Source organism: Xiphophorus maculatus, chromosome 5 (assembly GCF_002775205.1).
Source record: "Xiphophorus maculatus strain JP 163 A chromosome 5, X_maculatus-5.0-male, whole genome shotgun sequence".
Taxonomy (NCBI): Eukaryota; Metazoa; Chordata; class Actinopteri; order Cyprinodontiformes; family Poeciliidae; genus Xiphophorus; species Xiphophorus maculatus.
This window is the reverse complement of record NC_036447.1, coordinates 14,162,740-14,182,025: the sequence shown is the minus strand read 5'-3', so window position 1 is coordinate 14,182,025 and position 19,286 is coordinate 14,162,740. Positions and strand designations below refer to the sequence as shown.

Genomic DNA, 19,286 nt, shown 5'->3' with positions numbered 1-19,286 from the left:
TTGACAGAGGTTATGTCTCTGTCAGCACCGTGCATCTGCAGACTGAAATCTGAAATCAGATTGGATGAAGAGGGTCTGTGAGAATCAATTCACAGATTCCTAATTTTGCTTTAGTCTGGACTTCAACTGGGCCATTTCAACAAATTATCTAAACTATTTATTTGTAGCTCTTGTTGGCCACTTGCATGGTGAATCTCCATTCCAGTCTCTTGCTGCCTCCAACGAGTTTTCTTTCAGGATTACCTTTCATTTAGCTCCATCCATCTTCCTATCAGCTATAATAAGCTTTCCTATCTAGGCTGAAGAAAAGCATCTCTATGGCATAATGCTGCCACTCTCTAGTTTTATAATGAGTATTAATGTTTTAAGCTCATGTGCAGTTGTAGTTGTGTTGCCATCATGGCTTGTGACAAACTGTGAGCATGTATCTCTTCTTGCCACTCTTAAAGAGCATACATGGAGTCCATGATTGTCCTGGCAACAATGCACTGGATTGTACTTCTATTACCTTCAGAAAGAAGGTGACTGTAGGCAAATGTGCATACTACTTTTCATGTTGCATTTGCAAAAAATAAAAATAGCTGTTCTTGTATCATATATTGAATTAATATAATAAAAATCTAGCAGACTTCATTGGGGTCTTCAAATGGTTTAAATACTTTAGACAGAATTTACAAAGAGGTCAGTTTTAAAATCAGGTCTTGAGTCTTTGTCTGACCTCAGTTATTGCAGTAAGGTCTAACAAGAAAATACCTTTCAGCCACACAATCTATGTATGTAGAAGGTGTGTTTCATCTAAGCTTAGATAACACCCCTGAAGAAGACACCTCAGAGAGAGAAAGAGCAAGATCAAGTTGAGAGAGGGGGGGGAGAAGAAATGTTAGAGAGGCATACTGTTTGTATGTTAGAGAGGCATACAAACAGCCCAGTGATAATCAATGACTTAAGTGAGCAAGGAGAGAAGAAGAATGTAAGGCAGAAGGAAATCTGACCCATCGCTGCCGCCTGCATGCACAGGTTGGAAAAAACACCAGCAAAAGCTTGAGAATCATTGTATATGGGTTTTGACTGACATCGTTCCTCATTTTGAGAAATGTCATGAGTGGGGTGCCTTCCTGTGAATCATTTTAATAGAAGTAAAGCAGATGTGTGTGAGAGTGAGCGTGCGCAGACAGAAGTGGGGTAAGGATATTGTTTGTCACCGCAGGAACAGGTGGGGGTGAGACTAATGAAGAAAAGAAGGGTGGCATTTAAATTGGCCTTGCCTCGATCCTGTCTCCCGTCCTATTTCAACCAGCATGTGACTTTTTTCTGAGGTAAACGAGGATTCCTCAAACACTGTGACGAAGTTTCCACTTTAACTGTTTATCAGCCTCCAGGCACATTTTACATTTTCACATTGTTTGTGTGTAATTCCTATTTATTCATTGTTAAATGTTTTACCATCTGGTATCTTGTAACTGCTAAATAATTATACAGTGCCAGAATAATATTTCCATCCTCCATGTTGTATATTTTCGCACTAAAACTTTATTCTCTGTCCTTCTTTTTGATGTTTTTTTTTTCTTTTTTGATGTAAAGTGTACAGGAAAATGCCTAAAAATGACTTTATTGCCATCACTTTTATAGAAAAACCAGAATTCATAGATTGTGGTTTATCTAAATTGACTGAACCCCATGAGAAATCATGAACAGAGTGAAGTGAGTATGTAAAATGTTCAAAATTTAAAAAGCCAAAAAAAATATATTTTTTTTTGCATAGGCATAAAGAGTACACTCTAATTAGTCTAACATTTTACTATCCTATGTGATAGCTGATGGTAATATATTAAACCTGAAAAATCTTTCATCCATCATTTCAGCAAGAATAAAAGGCTTCTGAAATCAATAATTTTCAAAATAATTGTGGTAGCAATGTGAAATAATGAATGCTTTTGAATTAAACAGATTTCTTTCAAAAAAAATATACTGCTCAAAAAAATAAAGGGAACACTTAAACAACACAATATAACTCCAAGTAAATCAAACTTCTGTGAAATCAAACTGTCCACTTAGGAAGCAACAGTGATTGACAATCAATTTCACCTGCTGTTGTGCAAATGGAACTTTGTACAGAACAAAGTATTCAATGAGAATATTTCTTTCATTCAGATCTAGGATGTGTTATTTGAGTGTTCCCTTTATTTTTTTGAGCAGTGTATAATTAAAATCTATTTGACCTTCCTGTAAAAAAAATACCACTGCCTGAATGTGTTGCACTCCAAAGACTAAATGTATGAAAACCCAGCAAATAAGTAAAACATGCTGTTTTGACTTCTTCAGAGTGTCAGTGCCATGTGGCATTTGTTTCCCAAAATACTAACAACTAGGGTTGCCACAATACTTAAATAAACAGTAAGAAAAATATTAAAAACTCAAAATCGCTGCAAAATTTTAAAAATAAACGGGTTTTTTTACTAGTTAGCTCCAAAATATATAATGAATTACAATGTACATTTTTAAAACATTTTCTATCAAAAAGCACGTAAGTAATATTTTTGTACTTGTTAAAAGACATATATAATTTAAAAGTGCCACCTCACCTCTTTATCCTTAGTGTGCCAGTGTTTGCTTCAATTTGACTGTCTGAGACAAATAAAGGTTCATTTTGTACTAAAATTGTATTTCAAAACAAACACGAATCTGGAGCATACAAAACATATTTTTAACTAAGTACACAAGGATCTGATCCATGCAAATGTATTCAGCAGCCTGAACTATTTCTCTCTTTCTGGTAATTTTGCTGGGTATTTTCTTTAATGAAAAACACCCAGCAGCCTCATGAGAAAAGTACCTCGGAACAATGCTTGTCAGCTAAAGAGGAACGTATATGGGTTTTTTTTCCCCCCAGGATGTACTTGCCATGTTTGCGTAGTTTAAAACTTCCAGCAGTGGTCTATCGTTTTGGTCAGATGAGTGACTGCAGGGAGGCTGAGCGTCTCTGTTATTGCAGAGCTGCTGCTGCAAGAAGTGCAATAATTTGAGCAGACAAGAATTGTTCAGTTTAGCAATTTTGACGCAAGTTAATGTCAGATATCAATATATCAATTTATTTGACAACCTTCCTGACAACACAAGCAACTGTCTCGTAGAGAGGAGACAGAAGTAATAGGGTGTTCATTCAAATACTTAGAATAGTTTTACGTTTATGTTGTTTTTGTTGGCAGAAACTCAGTCTTCAAATTGACCTGCTGTGAGAAGCAATTAGGTAGACTCCCTGGTGAAGTTCTTCCTGATGTCTGAACTCACGCTGATTTACTGCAGGCAAGACAACTCATAAGACACCTCCAACTTCTGAACAAAAAAACCCACTTAGTGCATTATCCAACAAATGTTTCTACCTGTGACTGGCAAACAATTACAATTAAAGCTACAGTCTGTGGCATTATCTAGTCAACAAATTAGATTTTAACTTTAGCATTTTACAGCTCAAATATCAGTCACCAACCTTAACACATGTAACAACAGAAGGTGCCTATAGCACCAATTTTCACCTAAAAAGTATCTGACATCTATCCAAGATTATTTATTATAAATTACTTCCAACAAAGAAATATAAAAAATATGAAATGAATCTGTTGATGTCACACTTATAATACCTTGTTTACCCCAGCTCACACAACCATACTGTAATCTGACAACTCTACCTGAGGCTCGCCATCAATAAGGCAAGAGCTGCTAAAAATATTTCTACTCTGCCGCTTACCTTACTCTATTCCCTCATTTCCCCTCAGCATTTTGTTTCACTGAAATAGCTAAGTTTGCTACAAGCTCCTCTACAGGCACCTTGCTCTGCCTCTCCTCTTTCCCTCTAACTACTTAATCCTGGTAGTTTTTGTAAAAGAAAGTCTTTCTCTTTGTGATTGCCAACCATCCCAATATGTGAAGGAAGTGTTTTAAAAGGCACTGCCTGCACTTTTATGCTGACCCTCTCTCTGTCCATCTCTTCCATCTCTCCCTCCATCTTCCTATTTCCCCATCTCCCTTCCCTTCTGTTATGGCACTAGTTCACCCTCATGTATATTTATGCTACAAAGCTGAAGAGTCAGGCAGACTTAAAATGAAAACTCCAACTAGAGAGTGCTTGTGTGCTCATTTTGTGAGCATGTACTGTACATGCACAATAATATGGTGCACAGGATGTGTGTGAGTGGGAGAGGGAAAATGCACTCTCTTATCTTTTTGCCAACATTTTTTTTTTCATATTCAGGGGTAGAATTTTTTTCTCTCCATTTCAGCTTTGACTGCATATTTTCTTTTCTTTTCTTTTTTTTGCCCATTCTTGCATCCTCTTCCTAACTTATAATAAAGAACAGATCACTAAATTTCCTCTATCACCTTCCAGGAAGGATAAAAGTAACAATTTCGTCTAAATAAGTGACGAAGCATTTAGCAGCATCACTTTTGGGAAACACTTCTGGTTGCAAACAGTTGTAGCCTAGAACATAACTCTTCTTGAAGGGATTGCTGAATTTTTGGAAGTGAGGTTGTGAGAATTTAATCAAAATGGTTCCATAACTAGTCAGAGTTGGGGATAAAGCTAAATGTTTAGCTTTAAACATTGTTACAAAGCCCAAAAACAAAGAAATTCTTGGTTGGCTAGCAGTCTGTCAAATACTGGGGGGAACCAGCCGAACTTGATTGGACACCCAAACCTATAAAAAGTGATTAACAAGTCACAGCATCTAGCACTGATTACAGTAAAAAAAAAAAAAAAGAAAATAAGGACAGACATGATTTAAGATTGTCATTTAAGTCCATGTGCAAGTTGACGCACACAACATGTGCACCTGCTCAGGCTGTTAGCGGAGGGAAGTGGCCGGGCCCTCTGGCAAAACCCACACCTCAACATTTTTGTAACAGTCGGCGGGTGGCACATACCAAACAGGAAGAGGAGCAGAGAAGTAGCGTGTGAAAGGATGTTAGTTTTTCCCAGCATATGTATGTGTGAATAAAAACAGAGAGGGAATCATTAAAAGTAAAAAAGAACCGCTAAATAGTTAGTTATGAGGCCATTCTTTATAGAGGAAAATGTATTAGGAAATAACTTCTCTCTTTAAACTCTCCTCCCTTACCAGTTGTTGAATACATGCAGATTTTATCTGTGGCACCTTCCACAGCTGAACATAAGAACTACAGCAGTTCAGCAGCACTTCAAGTGCATGTAGGCTATAGTCAAAACATGTAGAATTTAAATGAGAACACAGAGATGCATGAGGTAAATACAAAAGAACATTTAAGAGGAACAAATGACTGTTAATTTGTTACTCTCCAAATCCAAGCAGACAAAAGGAAGATGAGAAAAATCAATATGCTAACTGATAATAAGAGTAGGTTTTTGGAACTGAGAGCATGGTTGATGAACATGGCGATGAGAAAGTTGTCAAAAAGCCATGTTGTTTAGATAGCAGGTAAGAGAAACAGAATATTTATCTTCATTAATATATGGAACAATGTTAAATCTTTACCCAACCTCTGGCCAGCCCTTGTGTTAAAGTCTAGTTCCATCATAATTCAGATGGATCCCCTCGTCATATTTAAACAACGCAAGTTGAGAATGTTATTATCTGTGGGATTCAACAATACGTCGAAGGTTATTACAGATCTACTTGTTAACAACTGATGAGGTGTAAACCATAAACCAAAACATACATTGTATTAATTAAGCTCACCAGGTGTAACTCCTGTCACAAAAATGTCCTTTTTTTCAAAATTATATTTCTGAACAGCAGAATTTCTCTCTTCTGTAAGAGGAAATTTTCCCTTTTTATCCACCTGACTGGCAACAAGTGAGGGAAGGACAACAATTAGTGAATAATTAAGTGAATTAATGGTACTTTTATCCCAGCATTTTGCATAGTATCTCACTGAAATAAATTTTAAATCATGGGAACAATGATAAAAATGTTAGTATGCCAGTTTAATAACTATCTAACAGTGATTTAAGAAACAGCTAGAGAGAAAAGGAAAGTCACATAAACCCACTTTTCTCTTTTGTATGCCTGCAGTGAGCTGGGCAAACACTGTTGTTCTTAGTCCACAGCCCAAAACAGCTCAGCCTACCTCTAAAAAACATGAAAAGCCTTTTTATCATAAATAATACATTATAACACGAATCAGTATTTTAAATTTCTGCAAATACAGTGCTCTTGTTGCATGTAAACATGAGCACGGAAAGCACATCTGCCTGTTCTGGTGTACTTGCTTGGACGAGCGTGTGCTGAAACAATAGCTATCTCGAGAGGCGAGCGGTGCAGCTGACTCTCCTTTAGTTTCCCTAAAAGGAGGAACGTGGGAAAAGAGGAATAAGAGCCATTCATCTTCTCACTGCTTCATTCACTACCTCTCTTTCTTACTCACCCCCCTCCTCTTTCCGCCTTTCACACCACATCTTTGTTCCCCTAAATGGCCTCTCTTCTGGCTAAAACCCCCACTTGAAAATGCTCTGTTGTTGCAACCCCGACAAATATGCACTTGATGCAAACACAAAGAGGCATCGCACACATAGACTCTCACACATTACTCTTAAAAAAAATCTCCCGAAACAATCCTCTACTAAGGTGGCTTATAATTCAAAGAGAAACCCTTCCTTATCTTCATTATTGCACAGCAATTGATTACTGGATTTAACAAGTTGATACCTGACTCAGGGGCGTAGTCTAATACTACAGACCCAACATTAATTAATCCTCTATCTATCTCTGTCTTTCTCTAATGCATATTATCCCACACTCATCATCAGATACCTTCACGTCCTTGGCGTTCATGCGTGTTCCCTCTTTGCCGACAAAAATATCATCTATATCCACCAGAACATGCCGGTCCAGGCCCAGAGTAAGCTTTCTGTCTGTGAGGTAGGAGATGGCATCCACCAGGATGAGTCTGTGGAGCCAGTAGCCCAGTCCCTGGCCAAAGAGTACTCGTCTCACTCCGTCATACAGCCCCATGTCCTGCACCACTGTGGCCTGGAGGCCGAGGCTGAAACCAGGTCCAGCATTGTCTCCGCTGCCTGCCCCTGCTCCCTCTTTAGCCCGTGCTAACAGCACAGCCTGATATGTGGAGTGATTAGACGAGAACGAGGTCCAGTCCTCCCCAGGTAGGGCCCCTCTATCTGTGCCAGGCTTGGTCAAATGGAGGAGCGGTGAGCTGGACACCACACAGCAGTCCCAAAGTGCCTGGTTGGTTCTTAGAACGAGAGGTAGGCCTCGCAGTTTGAGCACAGAGGGGGAATTCTCTGTGGAGCGGTAGAAGCCAATAATGCCAACTCTATACTCAGTGCAATATTGATGCAGCAGCTGTCTGTTCCATGTATCTGCATGTGCATACTTCAAAAGATTCTCATAAATGATGAGCGAATACCGTCCCCGGCCTTTCTCTGTCAGCGGTGGAAGGTCCCCCTTTCCTGAGGCTATCTCCATCCGAAACTGGAAATGGGCCGACTCCAGTATGGCCATGATGTCCTGGCCCAACTGAGAGTACTGTGACTCCACTAGTACTAGCACCACCGGATCAGTGTGGACATGTGTGTGCGGAGGGTTAGGAGGGTACGGGTAGGGGAGCTGACGGTACGGAGACATGGAAAGCGGCTGGGAGCAGGCAGGCTCGGCTGATTGTCCAAGATGCATTGAGGGGGAAGAGTTTGAGAAAAGGAAATAGGCAGATAGGAGCAGGGAAATGAGGCAGCATGAGGCCAGAAGGAGCAGGAGTCTACGTAAATGGCGCCGGAATCTCACAGCCACTGTCATCTCGAACTGCGGAGGTACTGTCCGTCAAACTAATAGATGTCTTTTTCAGTTTCACAGGTGTCTAGAGGTTTAGGAAAACCCAAGAGATTGTCAGTGTGTGCAAGACAGGAGCATAGCCACTCAGGGGTATGTCATGTCACCATGGCAGGTGAGTAAGGAAGCAGAGCTGGATTTTGGAAGAAGGGTCTTGATTGAAGAAACACAGCCGAGGTTCCTTAGCTTCAGGTCGTCACAGAGGAGTCGCATAGAGGGATTGACTAATATCTGCAGAGACGGGGGACAAGAATAAAAGAAAAATAATAAATTCATTGCACAAGGTTGAATATCCTGCATTAGTTCTGTGTGTATTTGTGAGTGAGTGTGTACCTAGACTGTGCCACCCTGGGGAATGTGAGGGCACAGCTGGTAACTACAGAACTGATTGAAAACAACTTGCATCCTCAGGGCTTAGCCAGCCTCTGACACACACACATACACAAGCATACATGCAAAATGACATCCCAGTTAAAACATGACACAAAATTTAATCCACACAAATAAACAACAGCTGGTTGTGTGTTAATGTTGTCTTGCAGGGAGGTGAATAGGAGCTCAACTAATCAGTCCCATAAAGCTCCGCAGAGATTTCCTCTAATTGTGCCAAACTCTGAGCACCTCTGTCCTATTTCTGAACCTAATCATCTGAAATACCACAAAATTAGAGCTGGAATCCTTTTGCCAAGAGCACTAATCTGAAGGGAGGGAGGCCCATGACAGCACAGAGGAAAAGAAGTGCGAGAATGAGAGAGAGCGAGAAAAGTGAGAAGGAGAAAGGAACAAAACGCAATGAATTATAGAAACAGACAAAAAAGAGCAGGATTAGCATCTTAATGTATGTGCCGGGAGCCAGGGAGAAGAAAAGATCCCACAGCATCTCTTTCTTTCTCTCGCTTTTTCTCTCCTCCTCCTCCTGTTCTGTCTCTCTCTGTGCCCATCTCCTCCAGTTCTTTCAGTTTGAATATCAATGGCCTCTTCTTAGATTCTCCATCTCTCCCTTTTTCTTGTTCTTCACTTTTAGGGAACACAAGCAGGGAGAAGGTCAAAGAGGAGGGATTCCAGCCATACTCCTGAAATATTAGATCAGTAAATGAGAAAGGGGTAGCAAAAAATGTAACTGCTCTTTGGAGAGCTACCAGGACAAGGATGAAAACGGCATTACTTATGCCAGTAAGTCTGAGATGAGCTAAATAGCGCTTTCATAAAAATACTCTCCCCAAAAAGATCTTGTTACATATCATACATCAGCTATAGGTATCAAAGTATACCACAGTTATAAAAATGTATCAAAACCAATCAGATTTTCCCACACATAATTACGGAAGCTTTCTTTCATATTTATGTACAAAAGAAAGCTTATGCGTAATAAGTGTCTTTGGTTGAATATATGGTGCAGCGCTGACTCTTCTCCAATTTTTTGCTGCACACTGGAAGTCATCTGACTGAAATACCTAAAATGCTTACAATTTTAATTCAAGGTTATCAAACTGTCAGAATCTCCTGTCTGAGATTCAGACAAAAGGAGGCGGCGATGAAAGAGACGCTCTTTACTCTTTAGGAATAAACGGTGCTTTAGGCAACAGTGGAGGCGGTTTATGAAAGCTGATGGTTGGAGCTCTGACTGAATGGAAGACTGATTTAACATGTTAATAAAAGGTACAACTAGGCTTTCTCGCTAAGACACAAGAGGGCGCTCGCACCGGTTAAAAAATGACTTCACGTGGAAGTTTTTCCCTCAGATTAGCAACTTTAGTTGCTTAAACCAAAAAAATAATAAAATATCGTCGTTTGTTTTTTTCTATCGGTTAGCAATTTGTTATTATTTAATTGTTGTCTTAATGTAGGATTATAGTTTTAACAAGTAATTCAGTGGTGCCGCGCATAGTGTAAACAATGGAAAGAGGCAAAACAAAACAGCCCTGTTTGACTTAATTTACTCGTCTCGTATTGTTTTTCTGCTTTGAATAATTTGATTTAATGCACCTTCTAATCCAATAGCAGCAAATTCCTGCAAACTCTAATAACACGTAACTCAACAGTTTTCCGTCCCGCTTCACGCTGTTGTAGTTAATGTTCGGGAACCTGCACAGACTCGCCCACTTACCTCTAACCCGGGCTGAGCGGCTGCCGTGCTGGAGGAAGCGAGGCGGTGGAGAGGTGATCGTGCTGCTGCTGCTGCTACTGCTGCTGGCGCCGGTGATGGGTCCGGGGCTCCAGTCTCGGTGGTGCACCCGTGTGTTTTGGATGCTGAGGCGTTGTGCCATCTCTCGCCCCCCTCCTCTCTTTCTTCCCCGTCTCTACAAAAGCAGCAGGGTCGTCCAGTCGGAATGATCCTCTCTCCTCCCCCGATTCATCACACTTCTGTTTCTCTTCCCCCCACTCCCGCCTGCTATCCCGCCCTACACTACGATATCTGTTTGTGAATCTCAGCTCGTTATGCGGCGGAGCTTCGACGCATCCGGCTGCCGGCTGACGACTGGCTGCCGCGCGTAAAGGCTGCTGGTTTGTAAGCGCCCGACTAGCGGAGGCGACAGAGGGAGAAAACGTGGAGGGGATGGGGGGAGGAGGAATAGAGAGAGGGATACGAGAGAGAGGTAGGGGTTGATTGACACAAACAGCCTTTTTCTCGGGCATCAGCTATCACGGGGTGGGTAAAAGCTCTCCGCCCGTTAGTTGGTGTTGCTCGGATGAGCGATGTCACATGTGGATGCGCACAGGTGCGGGCTGATGGCGCCCCTCGCCGACTCCCTCTCGCTGTTTAATATAACTTTCAGCGCTCAGCGTCAAATTTACGTGACAGGAGGAAAAACAGAGACAAAAATCAATATCTTGCCCATCAGAAACGATAAAATCACAAACAAAAAGAATTATATAATTTAAAAAATATAATATATATAACAATTTGGGGTATAACTGTGCACTGAAAAACAACAATAACTTTGGTAACTTAGATGCACAGATTAAACAGCTAAAACAACAAACATAAAAGTAGAGGGTGTTGCATGGTTCAGAATTTATATATATATATATATATATATATTTGATCTTCTTCCCCTGCATATAAATTAAGAACATTTTTAAATTGTGAAAATGTAATATTTTTTTTATCAAAAAGCTTTAATTCTAATCATTTTAAATATACTGTTACACAAATTAAGTATTTGTATTTTAGTTTCTCGAATAAAATGTTTAACTTTTACTTATTCTGCTTCATATTGACTTATTAAACTTCACGTAAACACAACAGACAATGACTGCCTTTAATAAAAAAAATAGAAAAGAGATAGGCCTACAATACATCTGTACAATCAAGAGTGATATTAAAATTTTAAAGTTGACATTTCAGAAGAATGTTTCTGACTTTAAATTTAAAGCAGCCAGACCTTTCTATGCAATCAAATGAAATCAAATATAATTTGTTAACAATTACATTTGTTTTTGTATTTTTTGTCATTTTTATTAAATCAGCATTAATTATAACCTCCGAATAGCATGCTTTCACATCCTAATAACATCCTATATAGCACAAAGCAACTGATCAGTTTTTTGAGTACATCTATTTAAAAAAAATTTGTTTTCAATCAATTTTCTTCTTCAGATGTATTGTATTTTACATGGTTGTCATAAAATATTTGATTTGTATGTGACAAAAATTCTTGGGTTTAACAAAATGTGCCCGTTGCCATCAAATCATTGACAGGTAGATAATATAATGAACTCACTTGTATGGCGATTATTTATTGAACAAGTGGCATGTGTGTTTGGAAACTAATTAGATAGAAGGATTCCAACAAGAAGATAAATTGATTTGTACCAGTTAATTTGTCAGTCAATTATCACCCTTTGCCTTAGCGTCTCCATCCACAGAATCATTCATCATGGCTTGGATGCCACTGCAGACAAACTCTAGCTTAAAGGATACCTATTATGCAAATTTGACTTTTTGCATGTTTTTGTACTTCCACTTGGGTCTCTTCTTTTCAACAGAACAAGCACTTAAAAACATCATGCAGACATTTTCTGGCAGTAAGTTAATGTTTTTTTGTCTGTAAAACAAGCCATTTCAAAAACCTATTAAGTCACAAGGAAGGCCCTCTCCCATTGCCTAGCAACCCCATTCAAGCCCAGCCCCTCACCTATCAGCCCATGTGGGTTCACATCCGTCTATTTATTCATTTCAGTAACTTTTCTTTCCCTCCAACCCTGTATGCACTGTACAGTGGCTGATGAAGGACAAGTGTTTTGCCATTGACTTACCATTCAGAAACCACTGCTGCATCCTTTATGGTTGTGCAGGAGGCTCCACTTCCCCTGCTTCTGACTCAGGGTCAAAGGTCTAGCTACAATTGTACAATTGCACACCTTTTTGCAGCCATTTTTACATGTATAACGTGCGAGTGTAAAACGTGAGTTGGGTGGTGTGGCCAGTTGTATCTAATTTGGATTTAAATTGACAGATGCCCTAAAACAACTCATTCTCAAAGGAGCTCAAAATAGACAGAATTGAGCAAAATGATATATTATCTGAGAATTATTCTTACAAAAAAATATAATGAACATGTTTTGTATTGCCCATAAAATTGTTCTATTTAAACACATTAGATGGCTCCCTTTCCAGCTCAAACTTAATTTAAATGCTTCAGGATTAATGTGGAAAACTTTCAAAAATTGACTATCCTCAATAATTTATTAATACTAGATTCTTGTGCTTCTTGTGATGCAATCAGCCAAAAATACACCAAAAGCAGAGTTGCCAGCATTTGTCTCCTGTGTGCTTTTAAGAGTTACAAGCTCAGATCAGTCAATCACTCCTGATTAATAAAAATACAGTCTTCAGGATGTATTCATTGGTAGACCAGAACAAATTTGAAGGATTTTCCTTCATGACAGCGGACACCTCTACCAAGAGGCATCTTTCCCATTTCTGAAATGGAATTATTTAATGCATCCTCTATTGCAAAAAGAACAACAACAATAAAAAAAACTAAATAAAAACAGCTTTGTGATTAACACATAAAACATTTCAAAATAGTAGCCAACTTTTTTCAGACAGCCATGGTTAAAGTGTGCTGTGTCATTAGCAATGACTCTCTCGGGGTTAAGACCCATTAGTTCTGGCACTGTACCTAAACTAAATGAAAGTGGATACAAACTTAAATTGTTGCATCAATGGAGCCTTAAACATTTATTTCTACAAAGTTACTAAAGTCAATGAGATCACAACCAATGTAAATATTTCATCTTTAACGTTCTATACTGGAATCTACACGACGTTAGCATTAGCACTACTGCTATATTGCCTAATGTTGGGAACAAACTTAATTTCATACTCCCAACAAGAAAACTGTTTTATGAGAAATAATATATTTTAACCAAATGAATAATGAATGGGCTGCACAGTGGCGCAGTTGGTAGCACTGTTGCCCTGCAGCAAGAAGGTCCTGGGTTCGATTCCCGGCCGGAGTCTTTCTGCATGGAGTTTGCATGTTCTCCCTGTGCATGCGTGGGTTCTCTCCGGGTACTCCGGCTTCCTCCCACAGTCCAAAAAACATGACTGTTAGGTTAATTGGTCTATCTAAATTCTCCCTAGGTGTGTGTGTGTGTGTGAATGGTTGTTTGTCCTGTATGTCTTTGTGTTGCCCTGCGACAGACTGGCGACCTGTCCAGGGTGTACCCCGCCTCCCGCCTGGAACGTAGCTGGAGATAGGCACCAGCAACCCTCCCGACCCCATTAGGGACAAAGGGTGAACAGAAAATGGATGGATGGATGGATGGATAATGATAATAAAACTCATACAAACACATCAGCCTTACCATTATTTGGACACCAAGTTCTGCCTTAAAGATTGGTGCTGTGGCTAAACTAACTAAAAGTGGAATTCAATTATTTCACTATCACAGAGGCTTTTTAAACAGCCCGCCTTGTAACATGTCTTAACCTTCACTAAGCTGGTGTACATGTTCATAATGCAACCTACACCAATAGGGGTTGATTGAACAATCACATTCTGTTCAATTTTAATCTTAATGTTAAGATTGGATTTTTTCGACAAAAAAGTATTTCACACAGTAAAATTCATCCATAAAGCCTATTGCATGTTACATTTTCAAATTTGCATGCTTAACAATTTTAATGGCCAGCATTCAATACTCTCCTAAGTTCCCTTTTATGGTCTCTGTTTTTTGCACATCAGGGCTTCCTTTTGAGTGCCGATCAAGGAGCTACTGCTTGTCACTCACAGTGTTTTAACTTGATTAGGTGTTCTCCTTTCACTCCCTGCCAGTTCATCAATCTCTCCAACCCATTTGCTTTGACACACTCTTACTCACGCAAACCTCAGTAGAGCTAGTGCTGCCCTCATTCACATTATAATGGCTTTACAATGGGGCTTATTTAGTGTGTGTGCGCATGTGCGCGTGTGTGAGAGGGTGAGCGAACACCAGTCAGCATGTGAAAAACAAAATGCATAGACTCCAAGGGAGACTCACCATTGTAGTCTTATATACTGAAGAACTCACTTATAACTGATTTGTAATTGGGGTCCATGCAAAAGCAAGCAAATTCTGTCATTGTGAAGAGAGCTAAAAGATGATGATCATTCCCTACATTTTGCTGAAAAGTATATCTGCCAGAAATATTTTCCAGGTATGAATATGAATAAGATAAATAGAGCATGGAAAAATATTTCCTGTAACATTTACAGTAAACTGGAAAGTACTAACTGCGCTTCACTTTTTCAACCTTTTATTGAAAAGAGATTATTTTAACTGAATTAAAATAATCTCGTTCCTCAAAATTTTACACACAAATAACCCATTATGATGATGAGGAAAGATGGTGTTTGAATGCTCCTGCAAAACATTCCCTTAACATTTGGGAAAAGTGAAATGCTGTGGATATTTTCCAGATGCATCGCATCTTTTAATTACGTCCATCTGACCTTGAAGTATATGTGATCAATTTGTGGTGAAATTTGTATTTATATGTTAAAAACAACGTAAGAGTAATTCAAACCTCTTGAAATTTGAATCTGGAAAAACAGTAAAATTTTGAGATCTGATATGTTTTAAGAATCCTGAGAGGTGATCTACAAAAGGAATAAGATATCATGGTTTGTGAACACATTTTCTGACCAGATAGAAGTCCTATAGCTGTGCTTTCTGGGATTGGCTTCTCTTCTTTCAAATTACTTTGAGATTGTTGGGCTGTGAGGCATGCTCTTGTTTTTTAAGATCTATCCAGAGTTTTTTTTTTAAATTTGTTTTATTACATTCTGGTTGGGAGGCTGTGGTAGCCCTCAGCTTGTGAGTCCCCAGGTGATCCATTGAGGGTTTGAGCTGCTTTTATGGTGAAGGGATTTTGCTACTGAAGCTATTCTCTTTTTCATCAGATTTTCACAGACGTTGTGCTATTGACTGCTATACACGTCCAAATCATCATCAATCTTTTTATTCATTTCAGCAGCTTTTCTTCTCTTCCAAATACCTCTTTATTTATCAAAGGTAAAAGTTACAGTTTTCATCAATGAACAGGGTTGTTTTAAATTAGGTACTCCGTCTGCAGATTTGTGCCAAAATTTGATTGCAAAAATAAAGATAAAATTAATGACTTGTATGAAGACTTTATGACAGAACTTTGAACAAATCCCCTTCAATAAACCAAATCTTTGAAGATTTTGTTATGCTGCTTCTTCACAGTGAAAATTATAATTACACATATGTTTGGTTAATATTGTAAGCACAATAACTTGCAATGATCACTCAATTTTTCAAACATTGCATCTTAGATGATTTTTTTTTAGAAAAACATTGACTTTATTGTGTGTAACCAGTTTCATTTAAAGCATAAATAAAAAGCTCTCCATTATAAGGGAATATCTGGGCTAAACATACCACACAGTGACAGATATTGATTTTTGCTCTTTTGAAAAGAAGAAAGAGGGGACTGAGTCGGCAACAATGTCACATTCTCTTGCAATTCAAATACAAGCAGGGACTTACTCATAGTTATTCTCTAAGCAGGTATTTTTCATTTATACAGTGAACTGGGGTAATTGTTTCCTTGAAACACTTTTTGATTTGTCTGTTCCGGTTTTGTGTGCAACAACAATTACAATTTTCAGAATGAAAGAGATGCCGAGAAGTTTGGTAAGTTACGGTACTTTATATTGATTAACCTTTAAAGCACGGGGAGGCAGAAGGTATTATGCTCTCTGCCACCATTCTGTGGTCACTTTAAATAGACAGTAACTCCTAAGCATCAGACTGTACTCTCTAGGCATTTTTTCCTCCATTTTTCATAAAATTTACTGTTGGCAGCACAGCAGCTTTCTGTGGGATTTAGAGGAGTTCTATGAACAGGCAACAGGCAGGCGTGTAAACAGGCAGGCGTGCTTGTGACACTTCAGCAATTGGACTCACCTTTGCTCTCAATCAACCCGGTTAATGTCCACTGTCTGGATGACAAAATGGGCAAACTGCTGCTTCCAAAACAAAAGAACACAAACTGCAGATCATCCACAAAAGAGGACTGATTCTTCTGAAACAAACAATTATGTCTACAGAAAGGATTGTCAGGGAAGACCCTTCCTCTCTCCTGACCTATAGGGTGAAATTTCTTGTTTGTGTGAACAAATATTGCAAATAAAGCTGACTCTGATTATGGATGTTAGAAGTTTTTTCAGAGCTCATTTTTTCTAATGTGTTCAAATTTTTCTGGGCGGCTTTTAGATTTCAACAGTGAAAATACAGGCAAAGTAATAAAATTAACTTACTAAAAATGTTAAAATGATCTACAGTATCTTACAAAGCTATTAAAGCCCCTTAAACATTTAAAATGTTTTGTCACTTTTCAACCAGAAACTTCCATGTATTTTATTGAGATTGTATGGAATAGACTAATACAAAGCAACAAATAACAAAGTAAATGTAAAAGGATGGACAGTTGCTTTTAGAATACATTTATGTTTAGGATTCTTTACACTTACCCAGGGGCGCTGCCAGAAATCTTGGGGCCCCTGTCAAAAAATTAAATTGGGCCCACCCACACAGCTGTTGTTACAATTTGTTGAGTCTATCTGACCTATCAAAAGCGTCACGATTTTAAAGGCTTGCAACGGCCTTGCTTTCTTTGGTCCAATACTGATAATTAACACAATACTTACTACTCATGAATTTTACATCCAACAGTCCGCATACAGTATGCAAGTACGTTGCTTAAATATGTTCTATTACTTTTATATTACTGAAATGTCTCTCCCCACGAGCAACAGTCACAGGCAACATTGAAAATACACATAAAGCAATCCAGACTTCTCAAAAAATGCCATGTAGTCGCATTTTATTCAAGCTGCAGTATATAACTTTAATAAAAAATATGTTTTCTCCATATTTGTTAAAGCTGTCACCATGTCGTGACAGTTTGTTATGAGACAGATAATTGTGAAAAGATCAATCTCCTCCGCCTCCTCCCTTAATTACTATTACTGGCTAAAGTAATGCAGCATTCCGACCAAAACAACCAATCAGAACCAGGAGGAGGGTCTTAGTGCTGTCAATCAACCTCATTCACTCACTGCTAAATGTGCTAATGGTGGAGAAACAACATATCATTACAGGAAAATCCTTCATCTGCCGTCACTGGTAGCTATGCTAACTAGACTAAGCATTTACAACAGGCTATGCTAGCTGTTGTAAATGCTAGCATTTAGCCTTCTCGCTCTGTAGAATAGCACAGAGCGAGGGGGAGGAAGGATGAGCAGCCACATGAGATTGTGATTGACAGCACTAAAACTCTCCTGCCACTGACTGGTTGTTTCTAGATAGTACTGGGAGAAGGCAGAGGAAATAGATTTTTCACAGATTATCTCTCATACCATACTGTCACAACATAATGACAGTTTTAATAAATATGTGAAAATATATATATATATATATATATATATATATATATATATTTTTTTTACAAAAGTTACATACTGAAACTTTAATTTCACTCAGGAGAGGATGGGTCAGGAGGGACGTGGGTTAGAGCTGCTGCTGACTGACTCATCTGCTGTTAAGTGGGAGACGTTAAATATATGAATATCTTGGTAATTGTTTTCCTTAATTCATTACATGCTAATGAAATGGAGGCAAACAGTAGTATGTAGCTAAACTAACTATGCTAAATGGTTGACAATCTCACACAGTCTACCCACCTCTCTTGGAGTATAACTGCATACTCTTGGAGTATAACCCAGTATAACTGGGTTATAAATTGACATCCTTGCCTTTTTCTCTCTCTCCTGCTCTCTCTATTTTTTATTTTTTTTGAAAACCTGACTTTATTATTTTTCTTAGCAGCATAGTAACCGCCACAGTCATTTGTGTCTTCTACTGACTGCTGCTGAACACCGTCCAAGCAGGAACGAACCATTTCTGGGTTGTTCAGGGCAAATATGGATGTGTGTTTTTTTGTCTGGAAGGGGTAACATTTCATTTTTACTGCTATAAACAATCCTCGAAAATACAATATGATTAATTTTGTAATTGACATGACCCCAATTTTTTTTTTAATTACTAAGAACAAAAAATAAATAAATAAATTGTGGTAGGGCCTCCTGTTGGTCAGGGGCCCTTAGAATTGTCATAACTTTCCCCTTCTATAGGGTGCCCCTGCTCTTACTCCACTAAAAAAAATCCAGAGTGGTTCAGTAAAAATCAGACAGAAAAGCGATTGAGAATCTCTGTCAAGGTTTTAAAATGTATGTTTCTCCAACCAATCTGACTTGAGTTAGCTTTAGCATTCTTGCAAAGAATAGGGAAAGCAATTCAGTCAAGATGTGCAAAGCTTATCGAGAGACATACCCCAGAAGACTCACAACTGTATTGATTCTGGAGAGCTGAATATCAACTCATTCCCCACTTTTAAGATCCTTGTTTGTCGAAACAAAAAACAGAAAAAGAATAAAACATATCTTTTTTGCATTCATTTAGTTGATATGCAAAAGTAGGAACTATTTTGTTAAAGTAAGAAAACCCATAAAAGTGGATCTGGAACAAGTTCAAGGAGCATGATTGGCTTTGTTTAAATAACACACATACAATTGTAAAAGAATATTTATCTATTTTGGAAATCAATTTGTTGCCTTAGTTAACAAATTAAGCAGGTGCCAAAATGTTTGCACATATGATGAATAAGAAATGATGAGAAAAAAAACTTAAAGAGTTTTTTTTGTTCTTTCCTTAGTTTGTGATATTTGCACATTTTCTCGGATTGTACTTTCACTTGGAAGGCTACAATTTGTGTCTTTCACTTAGTGGAATGACTAAGCAGCCGTGTTGCGAAACAAAGCTTGAATGAAATATAACAGCCAAAATATCATGCCCTACAGAATGGAATCCAGAGATAATGAAGGTTTGGATTGGAGCGCAGTTGTGTTTGTATGTAAATTAGTGTCAATGGGTGAAGTGTAATTAGAGAGG

The 19,286-nt window shown here is 38.6% G+C and overlaps 1 protein-coding gene across 2 annotated transcripts in view; it reads right to left on the bottom strand.

Annotated features, from left to right (window-relative positions):
• Nucleotides 1-10,578, bottom strand: part of LOC102221878 (bifunctional heparan sulfate N-deacetylase/N-sulfotransferase 4-like) — a 52,640-nt gene extending 42,062 nt beyond the window's left edge. The window contains exons 1-2 of one of the 2 annotated variants that reach the window (XM_014474106.2): nt 9,925-10,578; nt 6,786-8,048 (exon numbers count right to left, since the gene is read on the bottom strand). In XM_014474106.2, the coding sequence (XP_014329592.1) occupies nt 6,786-7,784 (999 nt within the window). In that variant the 5' untranslated portion in view covers nt 7,785-8,048; nt 9,925-10,578. The remainder of the gene's footprint in view (nt 1-6,785; nt 8,049-9,924) is intronic. The other variant, XM_023334274.1, reaches the window with a different exon arrangement.
• Between the last annotated feature and the right edge of the window lie 8,708 nt (nt 10,579-19,286).